The 21,575-nt window shown below is 33.7% G+C and overlaps 1 protein-coding gene across 2 annotated transcripts in view; it reads right to left on the minus strand.

Moving 5' to 3' along the window:
* LOC150096739 (uncharacterized) overlaps positions 1-21,575 on the minus strand; it is a 52,035-nt gene that overhangs the window by 14,846 nt on the left and 15,614 nt on the right. The window contains exons 2-9 of one of the 2 annotated variants that reach the window (XM_090408465.1): positions 14,547-14,727; positions 14,250-14,326; positions 6,219-6,317; positions 4,313-4,501; positions 3,294-3,406; positions 2,930-3,047; positions 759-966; positions 566-633 (exon numbers count right to left, since the gene is read on the minus strand). In XM_090408465.1, coding sequence (XP_090264591.1) covers positions 566-633; positions 759-966; positions 2,930-3,047; positions 3,294-3,406; positions 4,313-4,501; positions 6,219-6,317; positions 14,250-14,326; positions 14,547-14,727 — 1,053 coding nt within the window. Of the gene's footprint in view, positions 1-565; positions 634-758; positions 967-2,929; positions 3,048-3,293; positions 3,407-4,312; positions 4,559-6,218; positions 6,318-14,249; positions 14,327-14,546; positions 14,728-21,575 lie in introns of both variants that reach the window. The other variant, XM_090408464.1, reaches the window with a different exon arrangement.

The raw sequence follows: 21,575 nt of genomic DNA on the forward strand, positions 1-21,575 counted from the left end.
TTTTAAAGCGCTTCCATGATAAATGTGATTTTTATATTCACGAAATATAAAAGGTACATTTATCATGGAAGTTAGAATAATAGATTTATTATGTAATCAATTACGCGATATTATATTTAAAAATAAATAAATAAATAAAGAATACCCTGATAAATCCTTTAATTTATCATGGACATACCTTGAGTGCGAATAGATTAAAAAAAAAAATCTTTTAGCAAGAACAGTAGGGTGTGATTTGTTAAAAAAACCGGTTGTTTGTTCATTCTGTGAATAACAAACTACTGATAAACGAACTAAAGACAACCAAGAATGCAAGAAAGAATAATTCATGTTAATAGCTTAAGTGATTTATGCATAGCTTGGCAGCATCTTTAACATTTTCTGTCAAAGAATCAATCATCGTTTTAAAAGGTGGCAAGTGCTGAAACATTAGAGAGTCGATAGCTGAATATTAACGACTTTAACATCAGTTGGACAATTTATCTCTTTCTGTTCGGCTTCATGTTGTAAATAACTAGGATGTGGCTTACAAATACAACAATAAGTGAAAGGTTCTCATACTTACCCATCTGAAATTCCATGACGTTTGTACTTCGTCGATTTAACCATATACAAGTATAGGATTCATCTCCGCTGCAAAGGTAAACAGATTCCAATATAGTTAATTGTTATACCCACTAATCTATGTTTAAATCAAAGGATAAAGACTTGCAACGTAAATCAACAAACTACAGACAAATAAAAGTTAATTTTTTTACCAGTGGGTGGCCATGAACACCACAAAGCGATCGTTGGGGGTATTGTTTTCCCTGTGGATGCATCGAGAGGTGATTTTCTGAAGACGGGTGGGGTCGTGAAATACGAAGACGTTGTTAGTGACCTGAACGCTTTCCCATTGACCTTGGGCCCAGTCAGGAAATCGGCAGCGGGCATTCTGAACTGGTACAGGCAGACTACGTTCCGGATCTAAAAGGATGAAAAGTTTTTCTATAGCTTGGGAGTGCTGAAAGTTGGGGACGATGGGTGGTTACTTTGTTTGCAAGGTTTAATCAATTTTTTGGTTTTTGATTAATAGGCATGCGGTAATGATGGGCGGATAGTCGGAATTTACAAACATCATTAAATAATTACATGGCAGGTTCTGCCTTTTTAAACCCGTGAAAGGTATTTTATCTATCTATCTTTCTTACTCTGTGTTTACTTTCAACATATTTTATCCTTCCTTTTATCTCATGTCTTTTCTTTCTTTTCGTTTATCTGTCTTTATTTGTTTATCCATCTTCTCTCTCTCGTATACTAGTGTCTTCCGATTTTGTTGAAGTACGCCTCAAAAATTTAAACAAATCATTCTTGAATTATGCAAAGGCAACACCAAAACATATAAAATACGCGGAACTGACTTCGTTGTTATAGGTGTTGCTTATACATTAAATCCAGGAGTAATTTATTTAAATTATATGAGGTGTGAACTCGCAGAATCAAAAGCCACTCACATTAGTCAACAAGAAAAAAACATTTATTATACCATCAAGGGTAGCCTTTCTACATCTATCATTATCTTTTTATGTATAAGAAACTATGGAATTACTTTAATATCTTGACAATCTAATAATGCTTCTTGCATAAACTATCAAGGATAGGTTTATCCACGTAGTTCTAAGCATTCCGGGAAAAAAAAAAAAAAAAAAAAAAAAAAACAGATAAAAACGGAAACTGTAAAACTTTGCCTGGCATAAACAAGAAGCGGTTACAAAACAGTAAATGTAGTTTGCCATTTCACTTGGCAGGCTCGCACGCGTCACACACACTTACTTTTCCCTTGAAAACAAGGAAGATAACATCACATCCTTCTCGCAATCAAACGATTGTGCAGAAATTACAATTAAAAATGCAATCCTAATTTATTTAAGAAAAAGTTACGCTAAAACATGCTTATTTTCTGGAATCCAGTCGTACTATTTTTTAGGTCATCAAACCACCCAAGCAACTAAATAAAACCAGTAAAAATATACAACTCTTCATATTTTACGAACATTACACCTACTGCTCTGGCGATACGCCTATGTAGAACGATCTGTAGCTACAACACCCATTGGTTATAAAGGTTGGGATTTGAATTCCATCTGTGACGCAACTAACACTTATAAGGGCTTTTCAGCTAAAGGTGAATTTAGCTGAAAGATGACAGGGTTAAAGATGATAGGGTTCTTCCTCCGCAAAAGACATCAATTGAAGAAAGCATGCACATACGTAATATACTAACTTCATTGCCTCTGCTGCCTCGACCCTTTATGGCAATCCTTTCTTAATTAAAAATATTAATTTTCTAACAGATTTCGTAATCTGTGAACGTTTACCCCTTATGCTTTTTAATTCTTACCATTGGACCTTAAAGAGATCATAACGGAAATCAAATGAAAACATAAATTTGGACATTTATAAGGCTATAAAATATTTCAGTAATCCAAAATCCCTATGTTCAAATTCTTTGAAAATAAGAATATATAAAACACTGAATCCATTCTAAATAATCAATTCAACGAAGTCAACAAATAGTTCTTTCTTCATAATATAAACAGTAGCCGAATCGGTTCTTCAAAAATATTAAAAAAAAAAAAAAAGTCAAATATTTACTAATACGTATCAAATTGAAAAGATGCTGATTTGCAAAATTTTAATTAAAAAAAAAATTTTTTTTCTCCAGATTCAACTAACTAAAGGAATGTTTTCAACTGTATATATTTTAATCTAATCTTTGATTTCTATAATAATAATTGTTTTTTTTTTATTTGCAGTTTTAATTTTCTATTTTCTTAGAATTTATTGGATAAATATCAATAATTATATTCTTACATATAAAAGAACAATTAATAATAATAATAATAATAATAATAATAATAATAATAATAACAGCGGAATATTTACTTACACGGTGTGAGAACTAAAGATTCATAACCATCTGTAGCAGAGCGAAGGTGATTATAACAAGTGGAATCGACCGAAAGAGATACGTATACTCGCCCCGTTAACATATCGTGACGATACATCTGAAAAACAAAAGTATAAATAAATAAAAGATGTGAGTGTGCTGACTGAAATGCATTTATTAACTAGTAGTGAAGAGAGAGTGAAATGTATTTAGCTAATTAGAGGAGTGTGCCCTCCCATGATGAGTCCTTGGACTCCCTAGAGGTGTCACGTAATAATAATAATAATTTAATAAAATACTTTTCTATTTATATTTACTTATTTTATTTTGTTTATTTATTTTTTTAGAATAATGAGACACTCACTCCACACCGGTATTTCGGTCTAGTGTCAGGTTCATCGCGCATTTCCAGTAAGGCCAGATAGCGATCTCCATTCGAAGGTCCACTCCAGTCACCCAAGCATTGAAATTTGGCATCTAACAGGGAAAAATAAAATAAAATAAAATAATAACAACAACAATAATAAAAAAAAGTTCATGTAACTGCAATGGGAATGAGGTAAACACAAAACATTTTGCGATTAACCAAAGCTAAAATTAATAACAATTTTAGTTTTGCTATAAATCCTGCTGGCTTCGTGGATGTGAAACTTCTCCTTAAAAATAGTGGATTTCGGAATAAGATAAAAAAAATAATAAAAAAAACCTACAGCTTCTAAGGAATAACAACCTGTTTGCAATTTTCTATGAGATTTCTGAGCTTAGTATAGCAACATCAGTTTTATTATTATTACCTGACACCTCCAAGGACTCATCATGGAGGATACCCTACTCCACTCGGCTATTTTATAGTGGAATTAGTTTGTTAGCCGAACTCATACAGAAATGTTAGGATTTTCCCCTCCTGGAAACTCAGGTATTTCATCCCACACACCGGCACATAGGCAACGATATCATTAGCGGACGGTTGATGGCATCGTGTAATTAATAGATTCTGACGCGTGTGTAGACGGTCGGGTGTCGTACGGTGGCAAGCGCCCTCCCGCGATGAGTCCTTGTACTCCTTGGAGATATCAAGTTAATACTGTCATAATAATAATAATAACAACAACACCTAAAATGTGTCATTATATTTAAAAAGCCAAAATTTTTAATTTTAGATTTAACCAGAGTTGAGTTTAAAAAAAGTCCTACAACTGAGATTAATGCTTGAAATGTTGAATTATATTTAAACGAAAAATTTGATTACAAAATAAACATATTGATTGTGAATAAAATTTTTATAGTTATTTTAACGTTTACCTTCTTCACATATGAACGTATTTACTTAAATAAACAGGAAAACAAATAATTTATAATAATTATTAAATTCAAATGTCTTACCTACATTGGGAAATGAACACTGCCTAAAATGAACTACTAGCCCGTTGCCAAGGGGACAATTACTAAGTTCCGACAGCGACTGGTCACAACGAAATTCCCCGTTGTTAGCTGAATATGTAAATCGAAATTTTCCACTCACAGGACAGAAAACATTTGCAATCGACGTTGATGTATCAATTTGTGGCTTCCCTGGGAACAGAAAGTTGACGTCATTGCTATGAGTGGAAATGCTGGAGTTAACTAAACCTATGGACAGTAATATCATTTTCATTTCAGTGAGTTTACTAAAACTATTTAATTCTACTTATTTATTAAATTTTTGATTTATTTAAACATTAATTATTTCTCATAAAATACGAAGCTAAAACTAAGATCGTATAAATAAGTACAGTATATTCATTTTTCAAAGTAATTAATTATTGACTTCGAAAGCGAAATTTTGCATCTGTAGTATTTATTATTATTTATATATTATTGACAATAATATATGAAACAGTTAGAAAAAATAGCAAATAGATTAATATATTTAAATAAGAATTAACTATTTAATTAAATCTGAATTTATCTACAACTAATGCGTCAATAAAATAATTACTGCCATATACGTGCGTCACCAGCAGGTGTCGTGTACGTGCAAGTTAATATTTATATCGTTTGGCGAAGACGAATGATTTTTGAGAAAAACAACGTTCATTTTGTAACTGCGTAGTGTGTGACAGTGTGATTCCCGAATCAAGTGTTTAGAATACACCTTATATAAGTACACAGGTGCGCTCCGTACGTGTACTCGATTTATTGCTATTATAGAAGACACTGAATTATAACATTCGCAAAAACTCCATAAACTAGAAAAGTAATATGATAATAAGATGCGTGTTAAAAGCAAATGGTGGTATGTATTTTTTCTGTGTACATTTAGTTGTTGTTTTACAATTTAAGAGCGTGACTAAATTATTTACGTTTATTATAAAATATAATGCGATTTTGTTATTTATTTTTATATGCTATGGGATTTGATTTTAGTTTTTCAAAATGCTTGCGATCCTTATTTTTATTTATTTATTATGTCCACTTTATAGTGGGAAATGAATACTGTAGGTGACATTACAAGGCCCATTGTGTGCGTGTCGACATAGATGAGTATCATATATGGTATATGGTATGAATGTCACCCGGGATGGTTTGCAACAAACAGGTTCTTGGTCACAGTAAACTTACTGTTTGACCTCATTCCTCTCATGGGCGCCGTCCTTTCCGTCTTAAAGTTTTTCTCACCACCCACTGATTACTCAGTGCCCTCTGGCGACACTTTGCACTGAGCCCACCCACACCCTGGCCGTTGTACCGATAAGACCTTGAAAACAAAGGGTGTGATGGTACAGAGGGCGTACCAAGGCAATGGATAATTACAAGTCGTCTTTCTTGTTGCGACTTATTTCTTGTGCGTCTGCATTCCACTGTTGTGCATTACTGGAGCACTTGGTAGAAGGATGGATAGGGAAAAAAAAAAAAAAAAAAAAAACATTGAAGGGATGGCTATCCCCTGTTCTTTGCCTAAATTAGAAATGTAAAAGACCGTGCAACCTTGCTCTTGGAAGGCGAATCATGTTACATAACTATGAGGATGTATCCATTACGGTTGTAATATATGCGGAACTTGAGAACTAACACCATCTGGTGAGAATAAATTTCATTTTTTTTTTACTTATAATATTTGTAAACAAAATGTTAATAAACATATAACATTTCTAGATTAACATATATTATTTATTTTTTTAATGTAATTTTCTTTAATAACGTTTCAAATTTTATGTTTCGACTTTCATCAGATTAATATATCGTTGAAACAGGATAGCTTTACAGAGAATAAAAGGTCATAGTAAAATGGATACATTGAAATACTTACGATATAACATAATTTCTTTAAATTTTCGTTCGTATACAGCACGATCATCCGGACAAGTTGCTTTTACTGCTTCTTCTTTGGTATAACATTTTCCCAGACCTTAAAAAAAGGGGGGGGGGTAAAGAAAATTAGTTTTTATATTATATTTTTACTTACAATACGACTCTTTCTTGACGAAAAACAACCAATAATGATAATATTTGTCCAGGTGTATTTTTTATGTTTATCTGCTTAACACAAAGAATAACAATGGAACAAAATATTGAAGATCGGGGGAAAAAAGTTTTTTTTTGCCAGTTTAAGTTTTAACAGTGGAACATGGGCAAACATGTGCACGAAATTCAAAAGTTAAAACAACTCGACGCAACTTATTGACGAGATTAAGAAAGAACAGTTAAGGGCCTTAAGGCATTATTTTGAAAGAATGGAAGAAGCTGAAATGATTGGACGACGGAATTGATTATTTAGAAGAGATCAGTGATGAACAAGGGGCCTTTAAACGCATATCAGAATTATCATTCTATTAAAATTCGGATCCAGACCACGTTAAATTAATTAAATTATCAAGTTGAAATCACATGAGAAAAGCTGCCGAATGAAATTGTCGAATGTATCGTCACATCTGGGATATTTTTCGACTGAAAAAAAAAATAATAAAATAAATAAAAGTTCTTTTAAAGACAGGAATTTTGACGCTTTTATTCACATCAGACCTCTTGTGTTTGTTTATTCAGATAAACAAACTGTTGTAAATTAGTTGGATATCATTTTTATTCTTCGTGAATTTTTTTTAAAAAAAACGACTGTATATCATTTGTAATACTGCTTGCGACACAAGTTACATTGCATTTCCGTCCGATATATTTCGTACCACATGTCACTCTGCAAGACTCGAATCTGAAAGGATTTCTTTCATTGTGGAATGGTTTATTTTTCTCGTCTCCCAGATTAGAACATGTGGAGTCGTTAAATTTGGACTCTCCATAAACTTTACTGTTAATGCTGAGTCTTCAAGGTATGGGAGTATTCAACAAAGTGCTCTCTCTCTCTCTTGAAAATATCAAAGGAACTCGAACTAATGGTTTGAATGAGTTCCTTCAGTTCTTGTATGAAAAATAGTACAGTAAATGAAGGCATATTGTTTGCAGCTGCCATACACGAAGACTTTTTTGTTTTTAAATCTCAATTTTTTTAATTTTTAAATCATTATTTGTTAAGTTCTTTTTATCAAAAATAAATAAACATATTACTTCTTCTAGTAACAGATACTACTAACATATATCTCAATTATTACATTAATTCTTTACAATTCGATCAATTAAACATACTGTAAATCAATAAATATAATAAAATATAAATGTGGATTATTGATAATCCAATGAAATATCGCAATTTTGTATTGTAAGTTACTAATATTTGTCAACTAGTAGCAAAAATACAAGATAATACAAACAATAAAATATGCAAAATGATTCTTAATCCATTTATTTTTTATGTTGTACCCCACCCACGAAAGGCTATTTGCTAGCCTATAGTACATTTTGCACTGTGGGTGGGAAAAGGATTTTTTTTCTGTTTATATCAATTTTATATATATTTTGTATTTGCTAATTTATTTTTACATTTGCCTCGAACTCGTATGGCACTAAACTTTCTAGTTGGACAGAAATTGACTTCATTAAGTACTATTAATTTTGATTTAATTTTAATTAAAGTGCGCATATTAAAATTCAAAGCAAATATCCTTTCTTCTTCAGATTTCTTTAGCAGTCCAAGAGATCCCCCTGCTTCATCAATAATCTTCTGAGTAGTAGGGTAAGCACTAGTGACCAGATCAAGATAAGATAAGGAATCGTGACGTGCTTGGTTGTTCATTTGATGACGTCATTGTGTGTGATCTCATGAGTTTGGAATTTCCCTGGGGGTGTATGTGTGGGTTCAGTTCGTGTGTTTTGGTTCGCGTATGGAATTATGGGTGATGGTTGAGATAAGGATTCGTGTTGTGATTGATGGGGCACTAGAGACCAGATCAAGATAAGATAAGGAATCGTGGGTGTGTGGGTGTTGTTTCAGATGTAGATAAGTGACATAATTTGTTGTTGTCAATAAGTGACATAATTTGTTAGTTGTAAATAAGTGACGTTATTGTTTTGAATGGAAAGGAAGATATTAGTGGATAAGGATTCGTGTCATTATTAGTGGGATGCTATGAACAAAATAGGGGTAGGGTAAATAGGGGGATGCGACGTCTGTGTCTTGGATGTGTATTGTTATGATTTGTAGATAAGTAAATGGTTTGCATATGGCATTATGGGTGATGGATAGTGATAAGATAAATTTTGGAATGTTTGGAATTTCGCTGGGGACCCCCCTCCCCTTCTGTCAGGGACATCACATGGTGTGTTGGGTTCGCGTAATGCATTGTGAGTAATATTTAGAGATAAGCAATCGTGTCGTTACGTGTTTGGAAAATTTCTGGGGAACATATGTCTCTCTGTGATATCACATGGTGTTTTGGTTTGCCTATGGAATTGTGGGAGATGTTTTTGAGGTAAGATATCTTGGAATTTTCCCAGGGTGACACACATCCATCATTGTCGTCATGTTTTGTCTTTGGTTGTCTACGGTCGATTTTCTTCAGTTTACAGGACAAAAAACCCGAGTTTCCGGGAGGAAAAACTCGCTTGCCCGTGCCAGAGATCGACTAACTCGGGAACCGGTCGAAAAAAGGCTTAGAAAAATTTCCTGTAGTTGCCGACTAGACTCGAAACCAAGTCTTCCTTCGTGCGGCTAAGCGCCGTGGTGTGCAAATGCCACATCCACTGAGCTACACAGCTCAGTGGATGTGGATGTGGCAGAGATTTTCACCAAAAATGTACGACATTGATAATCATTTACTATTTTTGGTAATCAATGTAATCAGCTATTCGTACGTGATTATCAATGTACGACATTGATAATCATATACGAATAGCTGGAAACTGAATTACCAGCTATTTGTATCACGAGGAAAATTATCACTAATCGTTTAAATTCATCAATCATAAAATTAGACTCTCAAGATTTTATCGAATTCGATAAAGATTCTTTATTTTAGGACATTTACAAACATTTTACGAAAACTGTTTGTGTATATTGAAATACTGTATACTGTATATATGAAATACTGTATAGTGTATCCTGTATGTTTGTGTAAATGAAAATGAAAAGAAAAATAAGAGTATGTTAGTGAGTATCCCATGCCCTAACCCCTTATCCGTCCCTCCAGAAAATGTCTGCTCAGCCTCGTGGAGATGAGCGAGCTGCTCATTTGCATCTTTTAGTGATGTCACTTCCAACTGATACTGATAACTTTGGAGGAAAAAAAACGCGTTTTTTTTTGCTCTGCATTTATCAGTATCAGTTGGAGGGTTTTCTGTTTTTTACCTCCAAAGTTATCAGTATCAGTTGGAGGTGACATCACTAAAAGATATCAGCAAATGATGAACTCGTTCATCTCCAGATAGCCTGAACAGACATCTTCTGGAGGAGAGGGAGAGAATAGGGTTAGGGGATAGGGTGGGACAGCATTGCAGGCACGACCTCTGTCACCCTCTTGGTGACCTTTTCACTTCCACCACCTAATGCTATTTTTTTCCCCATCCCAAAAATTTCAGACATATAAGTGAGAGAACTAGTCACATGGTCTAACATCAAAAATACTTTTGAGGATAAAATACTTAACATAATAAGGACAAATAATATAGAATACTTTTCGAGCCACAGAGATAAGATTTGCCCTATGATATCTCAAAGTAAGATAATCTCACATCAAAATCATATCCAACAGCATGTAGAAACATGTCCGTGAATCATCTGCATGAAAGTTTCATTTTGGAAGGAACGGTCAGGGTTAAGTGTCAGGTAAACAGTGCTATAAGGAAAAACAAACAAGTCAAGTGTCTTTGCAGTTATGGCAGTTCGTTCATCCAGTGCAGCTATTGTATTGTGTTGTGGTGTTTTGTATCCAGGAAAGAAAAGTAAAATAATGGGTGAGCCACAAAATTCATTGAAATTTTCTTCCTCCAGGAAAATAGCATGAGACAAAACTCTTTACATAGCTCTAAAAGGATGGAAACTGATTATTATTTTAGAAGACACAATGCATGTATATATACATGCATTGTGATGTATTTATCCAGGACCACTTGTGAAAGGTTATGCAGGAAGGGGTCTGATATCATCGGCTACTTGCAAAGAAGAGTTGAATACAAAATGCACCTCGGTGAGTGTTATATTCTGAAATGCCAAGATGGGCAACTAATACTTGATAATACAGGAGCTGATGGAATTAAAGTTTTTTCTATTAGTTGTGAAGAAGCTGAGAGATTTTCACCAAAAATGTACAACATTGATAATCATTTACTATTTTTGGAAAGTGAATTACCAGCTATTTGTATCATGGGGAAAATTATCGCTAATCATTTAAATTCATCAATGGTAAAATTAGACTTTCAAGATTTTATCCAATTTGATAAAGATTCTTTAGTTTCGGACATTTACGAACATTTTACGAAAACTGTTAGTGTATATTTGGTGACAAAAGAATATACAGAATGTTTAGGGAGGCATGGTGTCATTTCTAGACTGAAACAATATCAAATGTATGGAACTGTGCTTACCATGGTATCTGCTTTAAAATCTCTTTTGCATGACCAGCTATTTTGATGTAATGAAACCAAGAAAAAGTGAGGAACAAAAATATCATTCATTGAACTCTGGAAAATGTTAAGAGTGTAAACTAAATATTGTGAAATATTTTTAGGTAATTACATGTTTCGAATTTTTCTCAGTGATTATATTTGTAAACTTAAATGAACAAAGATGTGTGCTTTTGTTGTGTTTTTCCACAGTGAATTTTTTGCTCAGTTATTCTGATTAGAAATTGATATTTAAATCCACTACTTTATACCTTAATGCAATTCTGTTATTATAAAAAATCACTACTGTTAAATTAATGCCAGAAAAGGGGAACAAAAAAGTGTGGAAAACTGATATCCATGTAATTGATTATTTTAGAAATTGTCTAATGCTACCTATTGACATTGTTTGAGTTATCTGAAAACAATTCGTTCACATAATCGAAAATCCAAACTGTTAGAATTTGGTTGTTTTACAGAGAGACAGCAGATAATTAACCCAAAAACATGACTTAAATTCTTAAAGTTTGGTATAGAAAAAATGTTTGTACTCTCCAGATAACAGATATACAAATTTTACCTTTCCCCACACAAAGTAGGATAAAAACACACCAACAGTATATCCAACAGCATGTGAAAACATATCGTTGAGTCATCTGCACAAAATGTTCATTTTTGAAGGAATGGTCAGGGTAGGGCATAGTAAGGGTAAACAGTATTATAAGAAAAAACCATAGAGTCGAGTGGCTTTGGATTAAGGTAATCGTTCATCCACTGCAGCTGCTGTTTTGTGTTTGGTAATGTAAAAATAATGGGTGAGCCTCAAAATTCTTTGAAAGTATCTTTGTGAAAAGTTCTAATTGTTTAGAATTTTGTATCAGAAAGTTAACATAAAATATAAGATCAGAGCTAATAATCAGTAAAATAATAATAATAATAATAATAATAATAAATAACTATTTATTTGTGGTGCCATATGAAGTAATCTAAAAAGAAGAGGAATGAAGGAAAACGATTATGAAAAATCGACATTGGGTGAAAAATACGAATTTTCAGTTATCATTGGAATAATTGATTGTCAATTTCTTTTGAATACGACTTCAAATTTATTTCCTAAAGAAATTTTGTATTTCTGATGGAATTTGTAAGATATGCATTGACAAAATCGTCTTGTAGTTGGAAAGAATTACCTGAAAGAGTTAAAAAACAGAATTCTTGGTTAATAAAATATAACCATCAGCTGAAGTGGGAAATTGGTTCACTATCTCTGGACAAACTAGGAAATTGGATGATAGAATCAACATGCAAATATCAAATATTACTTGCCAAAGGAAGAGAAAAACCAAACATTAACGAGGTTAATAGGGAGCTCTGTTCTTGATTTAAATGAAATTGGATAGCCAAAACGTGAAAAGATAACATGTACTTTTAAATGCTTTTGGAAACATAACGAAAGATTCTGTGCTTTTAATAATGCTCAGAAATATATGTATTGGTTTCAAAAAAATAAATATGCAACCCTTAATTTTACTACAGGCATAAATTCCCAGCAATCACCAAATGAAAATTAACTTTCAGATGAGAATGACATTGTCAAAAACCACATGATGGCAATTTCACAAGCTTGAGAAGAACCTTTGGACAACCGTGCAAATTTAACAATAGGAAGATTAAGGAACAAAAAAAATAGATTGTATTTTTCACTTTATTTATTTTCTGTATATTAGATTCAGTAAATACAATTTGTAAATAATATTTCATTCAAATAAAATGTGTAAATTTAAATGAACAAATTGGGTGTCGTTGATGTGTTATACAAATTTGAGTAAGACTGTAACATTTTTCTCCCTTGTGAAATTTCATGCCACAAACTAACTAGAGATTTTTTTTTTGAAAATCCACTCAGTGAAACTGTGTTAACTCTTGGAAGCAAAAGGAAATGGGTATTAAATTAATAGGCAGAATTTTAGTGGATAATATTTCACCTGAAAAGTGACAAAAAAAAGGTATCATAGCATGTAGATAACAAGTGAATCATGTAGATAACAAATAAACACCCACAATGCAATACGCGAACCAAACACACCAAACATGTCACTGACAGAGGGGGGTCCCCAGCACGACACGATTCTTTATCCACTACTATATCTTCCTTTCCATTCAAAACAATAACGTCACTTATTTACAACTAACAAATTACTTCACTTATGTACAACTAACAAATTACGTCAGTTATTGACAATAACACATGACGTCACTTATCTACATCTGAAAACAACACACACCCACGACACGATTCCTTATCTTATCTTGACCTTGATCTGGTCAGAAGTGTCCCACCAATCACGACACGAATCCTTATCTAAACCCAACCATCACCCATAATTCTATACACGAACCAAAACACAAGAACTGAACCCATTGACACCTATGCCCCCCCAGACAAATTTCCAAACATTCCAAACTCATGACGTAATCAAATGAACAACCAATCATCACGATTCCTTATCTTATCAGGATCTGGTCACTAGTGCCTACCCTACTACTTTTCTGTAATGTTTCGCTGTCGCGCACCTATAGAATTCGTCCATTTCAAAAATCCATAAAACACGTGCAGCAGCTAGCCAACACCTATACATAGTCTTGCTGTCCCCTCCTATTCTTTCATCTCCTCTTCTTCCATCCTTCGAAATGGCCTTTCCTCTTCCTCTTTTCTCCAAGAAATTACAAGCTGCAGCTGTTGTTGAAATTAACATAAACAAATTCTCTCCACACACAGGATCTATATAGATTTCCAAACCCTCCGTGGGATTGAAATTAAATAAATCTTTTTTTTTTTTTTTAAAGATTTATTTGAAATAGGTTAAGTGACGTCATTGAGTTCGCGGTTCTAAGACCTTCATTTTGGTATGTTGCGTGCATCCCGCACTAGCAGAGGAGGGGAGTTTTACAGCTGCTTTCAAGTCTTAGGCGAGATGTTGCTTCTCTTTATTGTATCCAGCTGCAAACATCAGATATTCCTTAGATATCGTTATCATGCTGCTATCCAAGCGGGACAATAAGTCAAAGCACTGGAAGCATCTGTTTCCGATAAGTACAACAAATCCATCTTGATATTTTCATCTATTTGTCAGACTGCGTGTTTACTGCCTCTTTCCATTTGAAATATTAGCCTACATATTCTTATTGGTTCGCTTTAGAAACAATGCAGCCATAAACGAACACACATGCAAGGAAAAATGGATATTTATAAAATTAAATCGATTTCACTGAAGTATTTCTGAAAGAAAGGTAGGAAGAGGACTGAAATTCAAATTAAATAAGTCTCAGGCTTGTCAGAACCAATCCTTACCTTCGGTGTGTATCTGAATAACATTTGGGGTTTTCAGAGTTAAGTGAAAACACCTCATGCAGTCTTCTCCCCCAGTGCTGTAAGAAAACAATGCCAATAAATACCAACATTTATGTAATTATATTCTCATGAAATAAATATCGCTAAATAATCCAGGGGATACCTGAATATCGATGTTATGCTATTTTTAAAAAGTCTCCGATATAAAAACCAGATTAAAAAAGTAAATAAATAAATCAAGTTAAAAAACACTGAAAACTCAGCTAACGAAATATGTATAAATTCATCAATCCTCACCTGTCTTTTAGGATAACGTTATTTCCTCTTCGTCGATGGCAGCGCCCCCACGGTGGAATGGCATCAGCGTCTATTGTAACTTCAGAAAAAGTTGTTGCTGCATGGCCGTAACTGGCAGAGGCTTGAGTTTGAATCATGAACGTGCCATGGAAATCAACAGGAAAGTAGCAGACCGCTAACACTGTGAATAACAAATAAATTATCAGAAGTATGTATTTATTAACAAAGCATATTTACTTATTTTTGAATTAATGCTAGCTTCTTGTCTTTGATATCTCTATGACCATGGATTTTTCTATTTTTTATTATTATTATTATTAATTTCTGTATTTTTTTAAAAATTTTATTGAATTCAGGATTTTTTCTCCAGGAAACTGGGGTTTTTCATCCCGCATAAAAACAAATTGGCCATGAGAACACACGCAATCTACAGACAAAAAATACTAGTGGTGGGCAGTAAATGGCGTTGTGTGTAGATGATGGAGTAGAGCGCCCTCTCTCGAATGACTCCTTGAAGGTGTCACATAATAATAATAATAATAATAATAATAATAATAATAATAATAATAATAATAATAGGGTGACGGTCTCACACCAGACGATGAAATTTATCTCCCACATTCATACAATAACAAACCACGGCTTACCATGCTCACTCCTGGATTCGAATCTGCAACCTGTTAGTTGGAGAGAGCGGATACGCTAAACACGCGCTAACCAGGCCTGCTAGGTCCGATTGGACTAAGGACTGACTGGGCCCAACTGCTCAAAAAAAAAAAAAAACTTTAAAAATTTAAGAATATTCTAAAATTTAAAATTCAATCTTCTGAAAATTAAAACAAATTCTTTAGTAAAGTATAATTAAATTAAATATAAGTATAATTAAATATATTGTTTAATTTTTAATATTGCTAATAATATACATTCCCGATATACCACCAAGATCTCATTTGGGGCCTCAGATTTGCTACGGTCGTGACCACATCAAAAAAAAAAAAAAGGCAAATTCAGTTTAACCACACACAATTTAGGTGTTCCGCGCTTTGAAGTAACCGAACTTTGTTCAACCATTCCTTCCACCCCACCCCTAGTTCTCCTACGAATGTAAGAACGCACCTTGCATCTAATGAACTTATTCGCTACGGCTCACCATACAAACAAAACCAAGTATCGTCGTATTTATCTATCATCACACATAACAACGAACGAGAGGTAAAGTGAATTATGTGAACGAAAAAACGTGCAAAATGCAAGCATTCTTGAGAAAGTATGTGAATTTTTAAGAAAAATAAACGTAGAAATGGATTATATTCAAAGCAAACCTTTAAAATGTGTATGTTCACTTTTAAGCATGCCGTTTTTCGTCTAATAGGTGCACAAATACGTGACCATAAAGTGCATATCTCATTCTCTTCGCTTGAAATATTTACGTGTTTATCCTGCCCTCCCTACTCCTTAAAATAATGTCCTTACATATAGTCGTAATGTCTGTCTGTTGAACAGCAACAAAAGAAAGTCTATGACATTTTGTTCATGTAATAGCCATTGTTTTTCATCCACAAAGAATGCTATTTTGAAGTACAACTTATTGAAGGGGGAAAAAAAAGTAAGAAAGAAACTAAATACGGAAGTTAAAAAAGATTTGGAATGTGTGAAATTGGTTTTTATTTGCTGTGATATGTAGTTAATTCAAAAAACACGGAAAGATCTAAATTTATACGGTGATCTTATAAACTCTTTTGTAGTTCTTTATTATAAGCATATCGGCGAATGTTTGAGCGTATTTGATCTTCAAAAGAGTTCACATTTTGGAAATAATAATCCCTTTTCGCACATATAAGCTGCCATTTCCTGTTTGGGCACTTCAACAATGGACTTGACGCTCTCAACTGTCATGTGATTACCTTTATATAATATGCGCGTAAACACTGTTCTTTAAGCCTAACCATTGTGTTCACCTTCCAGCACTAATAAGCCACTTATTAGTTGAATAGCACGAGCAGAGAATTAGCTGCTCATAATTCTTTCTTCCTGCCTTCCTCACCAGGAATGCAATAAGTAGCGGTGGTTGCCAACTATCTACTTTACTCATTATTTAAGGCAACAAACGATACCTTGGTGAAAAGATTTTTTTTTTTGTTTGTTTGTTTAATCAGCTTTTCGCCTTTCCAGTACTTTTTTTTTTTTTTCTTTTGTGAAGGTTAAGGTCGTTGCTGACACCTACATCGGAAATACTTCTATGTTTGATGTATAGCGGAAGGGCGACTATTGTAAATACAATAATAAGGCTTTTCTTTAGGTAGTTGACTTCAAAATAGATAGAGGGCGCTCGTTGGGTTACTGGGTGACTTGCTTGCAAACAGTAAATGAGAGTTTTTTTCTTCTTTTTTTGATTGATAGGATTAGGCATAAACAAACACTCTGGGATTGTTAATGCGAAAAAAAAAAAATCCCGGAATTAATTTCCAATAATCACGAACAACGACAAATCAACAATAACAAACAAATACAGAAGAGTATTTGTTTAGTGTATGCTCGGATGTGTGTGTGTGTGTGTGGCAACCATGATGACAGGTTCTTCCGTTGTGAAACTAAATGTAGGGGCTTTTGTCAAGGATAACCAACTGCCGGATCCCAACGCGAAGTCTAGACGACCAAGGCGAAAACGATTACGGAAACGCTGTGAGATAAAAACAGATAAATTGCCAGACACGCAACCAATCTTTATCGGAACTACAAACCGAGCCTGCTCGCTACTTCACCGTCAACTTTAGTCGAAAGAGGCTGCGGAGTGTCTACTTTGTCACACACAGGAACACCACGAACAACTGATGCTCCTGTTTCTACCCTCCCCCTCCAGTCCAAGTGAACAAAGGACACTTTTCGAAAGGGGGGAAGTTTCCTACCTCACACAGCAAATTTAGAAACACTTGACATACAGCAGACAAACCATAAGCGACACCTGGTGATTAAACTAAGTATTATCGAACGTACAAAGATTTAGTTAGGAAAAAGAAATTTATCGCGCTTATAATATTTAACTCACGACTCGGTGGTGACCCCTAGCGTGAAAAACATGAATTAAATATAAGCCTGTACGTTTTGTTTTCCCTCTGGAATGTAAAGTACGTTTTAGCACTACGTACGCTCATCTGTAGGTGTACATTTGGCGTACAAGAGACAATACACAAGCTGTTTCTAAATGTGTCTTTTACATCTTTTAAATTCTTAGGGCTCGTTTGGATGCCTACTCCGTTAAAACATGAAAGTATTTGTTATAATAATAACAAATATGTTAACCGAAGTTCAGATATCTCCGTCTCGTTGGATTCTATGTAAAAATACAATCCAAATGAAACCATTTATTTTTTTAGTATATAAAATTGCTTTATTAATTACCGATGTCAGTTGTGATTAACAGTGACTATTGAAATATCTGTGGAAAATCAAGCAACAGAAACTGAAAGACAGCGGAGGGAACTAGGAGACAGAAAGAGAGATTATTAACCAACCTAATTACTCTCCTCTGTAATGAGACAAGGATTTTGGGCGGGTTCTTGATTGTATGAAGTTAACAGTTGTTGAGAGATAAAGTTAGGGGGGGGGGAATTCGTGGATGCGGACAAACAATACTTTTTTTGTGATATTTGAAGAAAACTGGAATTAGAGTCATTTCAAAAACAAAAATCTCGGTTTGTAAAAAAGCATGACTAAAGGAGAAGAGTGTTTTTTGCTAGACATAAGACAGGATTGAATTTTTCTAGTACTGAAGTTAACCAAAATACGGGTGAAAAGTATTTTTTTTCGAGAGAAGCATCCCTCTCGAAAAAAACTCTCCGTACGAGACCGGTTAACCCAGCCTTCAGTTGAAACATCGTTCTAAAAGTTTCTCACCTCATAGATAGGATTTGAACCCAGATTTTTTTCTCCAAGAACAGATCAGATGTCTCACTTTGCTGCAGCAGCATCAGAGATTTATCAATGCGAATTGTTACCTAGTGCCACTTGATGACTGCTATCCATAAATGCAAACCATTATGTTATCATCATAATTTCTCGTTATCTTTCTTAGTTTACACATGTACATATGATCCAATCTGAATGAAATTTTATAATAATTGCTGGAAATCTAAATCCATCTAGTTAGTCGTATACACGTCAAAATTCAGCCTTAATCTAACACTCATAAAAGCAAATACTCATGTAATAAACAGTAGCCGAAAGAAATATTTTTGTGAGGTGTTTATCTGGACATTGCTCTCTCAAAAAGAACTAAATATAGTTGCCAATTGTTTTAATCAGGAAGACTCTGACACTTTTTAATCATAAAGTGGACAGCTAGTATTATTGCAGTATCTTCGCTTTGGAGGTACAAACAACGTTGTTAAGAGGCAGTAGGAAATTCTTTCTCTATTGAACTCGTCGAGCAGTTGTGTGTCTGTATTGTGCATTGGCCATTCATATGGCCAGAGTAGCGAAAGCTCACTGGAGTGTGACTCAATGGATATTAAGTATTGTAACAACGTCCACTGACCTGACTTCTAAGGCAACGATTCGTTTATCTACCAGTCTGACAACCCCAAGATATGAGTTCCTGAAATTCATGTGTGTAATAGGTTGGATTGATCTTTCACCTTTATACACAAACAGCACACCGATCAACTGAATGGCCTGTGCGCGTGCATTCTGTATATACAGCCAAGTTAAATCTCAATGTTATTATTAAGAATAACTATCAAATATTTCGTTCACATTCACGGAGATTTGGGTTGGTAAGAGGATTTCTCGATCGCAAACAATTTGTAGTTCGGAAGCGACAAAGAGCAAAGAAATCCCCCCTTCTTTTATATTCGGGGAATTTTTGAAAACATACGCAGAATATCATTGGTTACCCTTTCTATGGTCTCCGAAAATCGGGGAGTGGACCTTTATCTGAAAATGCACTAAGATTTATTGCATGTCTTAGACATGAAAAGGCAACAAACTTAGACGAAGGTACAGTTGAAGGCATTTTCTTCAAGTGTGTGCGTGTGAAACACGGAAAGAACGGTGGGTGAGACAATATCATCAGCACGTTATACACGTTCGTGAAATTGTAAACTGGTTTGGAATTTAGAATCTTATTTGTGACAAGTAAGAGCATTTGACTTGATGTTCAACTCTTATGTATTCTACAGAATGTTCCATTCTCTTTTTAAAAAAAAAACAGGCAACTGCTGGTGTTTCATAATTTACTCAGTTACTCCCAAACTTTTTTTATTCATAACATTCTTCAAGTTAACGAGAAAACAAATGTAATTGTTCCCTCCCCCCCACATCCATCTGATAGTAGGCAATTTTTATAATTATATAAAGAATTACGCTAATTTTATAAAGGATAACATCCAATCGAGACATTAGTCGAATAGATTGGGTCATAATTTACAGAACGGCCTGATTTATTATGATGTTACTTCATAAACTTGATGTTTGACATATTTAAAATGGTCCACGTAACATCCCAAGCTACTCTCATTAGTATTTTCAATAATTAGCCAGATTGTTTGGACTCCGCCTGATCTAGTATCACAAGTATATGGATGCTACAGTATCTTCTTAAATCTTTATACTTCTATAAAGTATTACTTTTATCATCCTGTATCAGCAGAAACATTGCAACGGGGTGACGTCTTTGTCAGATTTGCTTTCAAATGTAATTGCAAGGTATTGCGAAAGAAAAGTTTGCTAATAAACCATCAGGATATCTGAAAATGTGAAAAACTGGTAAAATCGCCCATAGTTGGTGCTATTAATGGAGATTAAGTTACGGTAAAAAGCGTACAAAAAATGAGAATACTCTGTAATAACTATTAAAGAAACTTAGATTTGCTTTGTATATAATGAAACATATTGAGATTCTCCGTTATTGCGAAAGAAGTATAGTCGACAAAAGTTTTTTCCCTTTAAAATTGCAACTTTTGTCTATAATCTTACGGATCCTCTTATATTATTAAAAGTTGGCTTTACTCAAATTAATTTCATACACAGATAACTGAAAAATCTATTGAATATACTATTACACCATGTGTAAGTTAGAAATCAAGAAATGGATGTATATATATATATATATATATATATATATATATATATATATATATATATATATATATATTCATTTCATTGGTTGGTATATATATATATTTAATGTCAATTTATTTGAGTTACAGTCACCCATGGAAATGCTTCTAATGGCACAGTGGTCGAGAGGTGGCGTGAATGAGTGAAAGAGGTAATATCGAATCAAATTGATCTTTTCTGAAACAATCACGGGGATGGGGAAAGGTATAGATGCATAATTCTCTCCACAAAGCTAGCCAAGTTGACTGAGTAGACAGCATCCCCATTCTAAATCTAGAGGCTGTGAATTCGAATACCAGTATGAGATGGATATTTGGGAATATTCTATAAATGATTCGATGTTTTTTATTGCAAGGTGAGACCATCACTCTACTTATTGGAGGCCTCAAGTAGTTGGCAAACGATATTATGTGACCCTACCCATGATACTAAATGCGCTAAAGGTTACCAAGCTTTCGTACATGGCATTGACGTTTAAGACATGTGGCAACAATACTCTAAAACATGATGAATTTTGAATTTGTAACGAGGACAAATAAAATCTGATCTTCCTGGAGGGTGTTAGATATGCGTTACTGTATTTTTTATTTTTTATGCGTTACTGTATTACTACGTGTACAGTAACGCATAAAAATTTTTTGTTCGCATTTGTGCAAATTAAAAAAAAAAAAGATAAAATCTAAAATATAATTTTCGATTTCTTTTTTCAAAATAAAAATGCAATCAGTCTTTTATTTATTTTTATTTAATAAATTTACTTACTACATTGAAATGAAAATGAAATAATTTCATTTAATTTAATAAATTATTTCTTGATTTTTTAAATCTCATTCACTGATGTTATCCAATTTTAGTTGTGCTATAAAAATCGTATTGCACTTTTTTTTTGGTTATCCATTCACCTAATGAAAT

The sequence above is a fragment of the Typopeltis vanoorti genome, chromosome 18, assembly GCF_054136105.1.
Source record: "Typopeltis vanoorti isolate ZY-2024b chromosome 18, IOZ_Tvanoo_1.0, whole genome shotgun sequence".
NCBI lineage: Eukaryota > Metazoa > Arthropoda > Arachnida > Uropygi > Thelyphonidae > Typopeltis > Typopeltis vanoorti.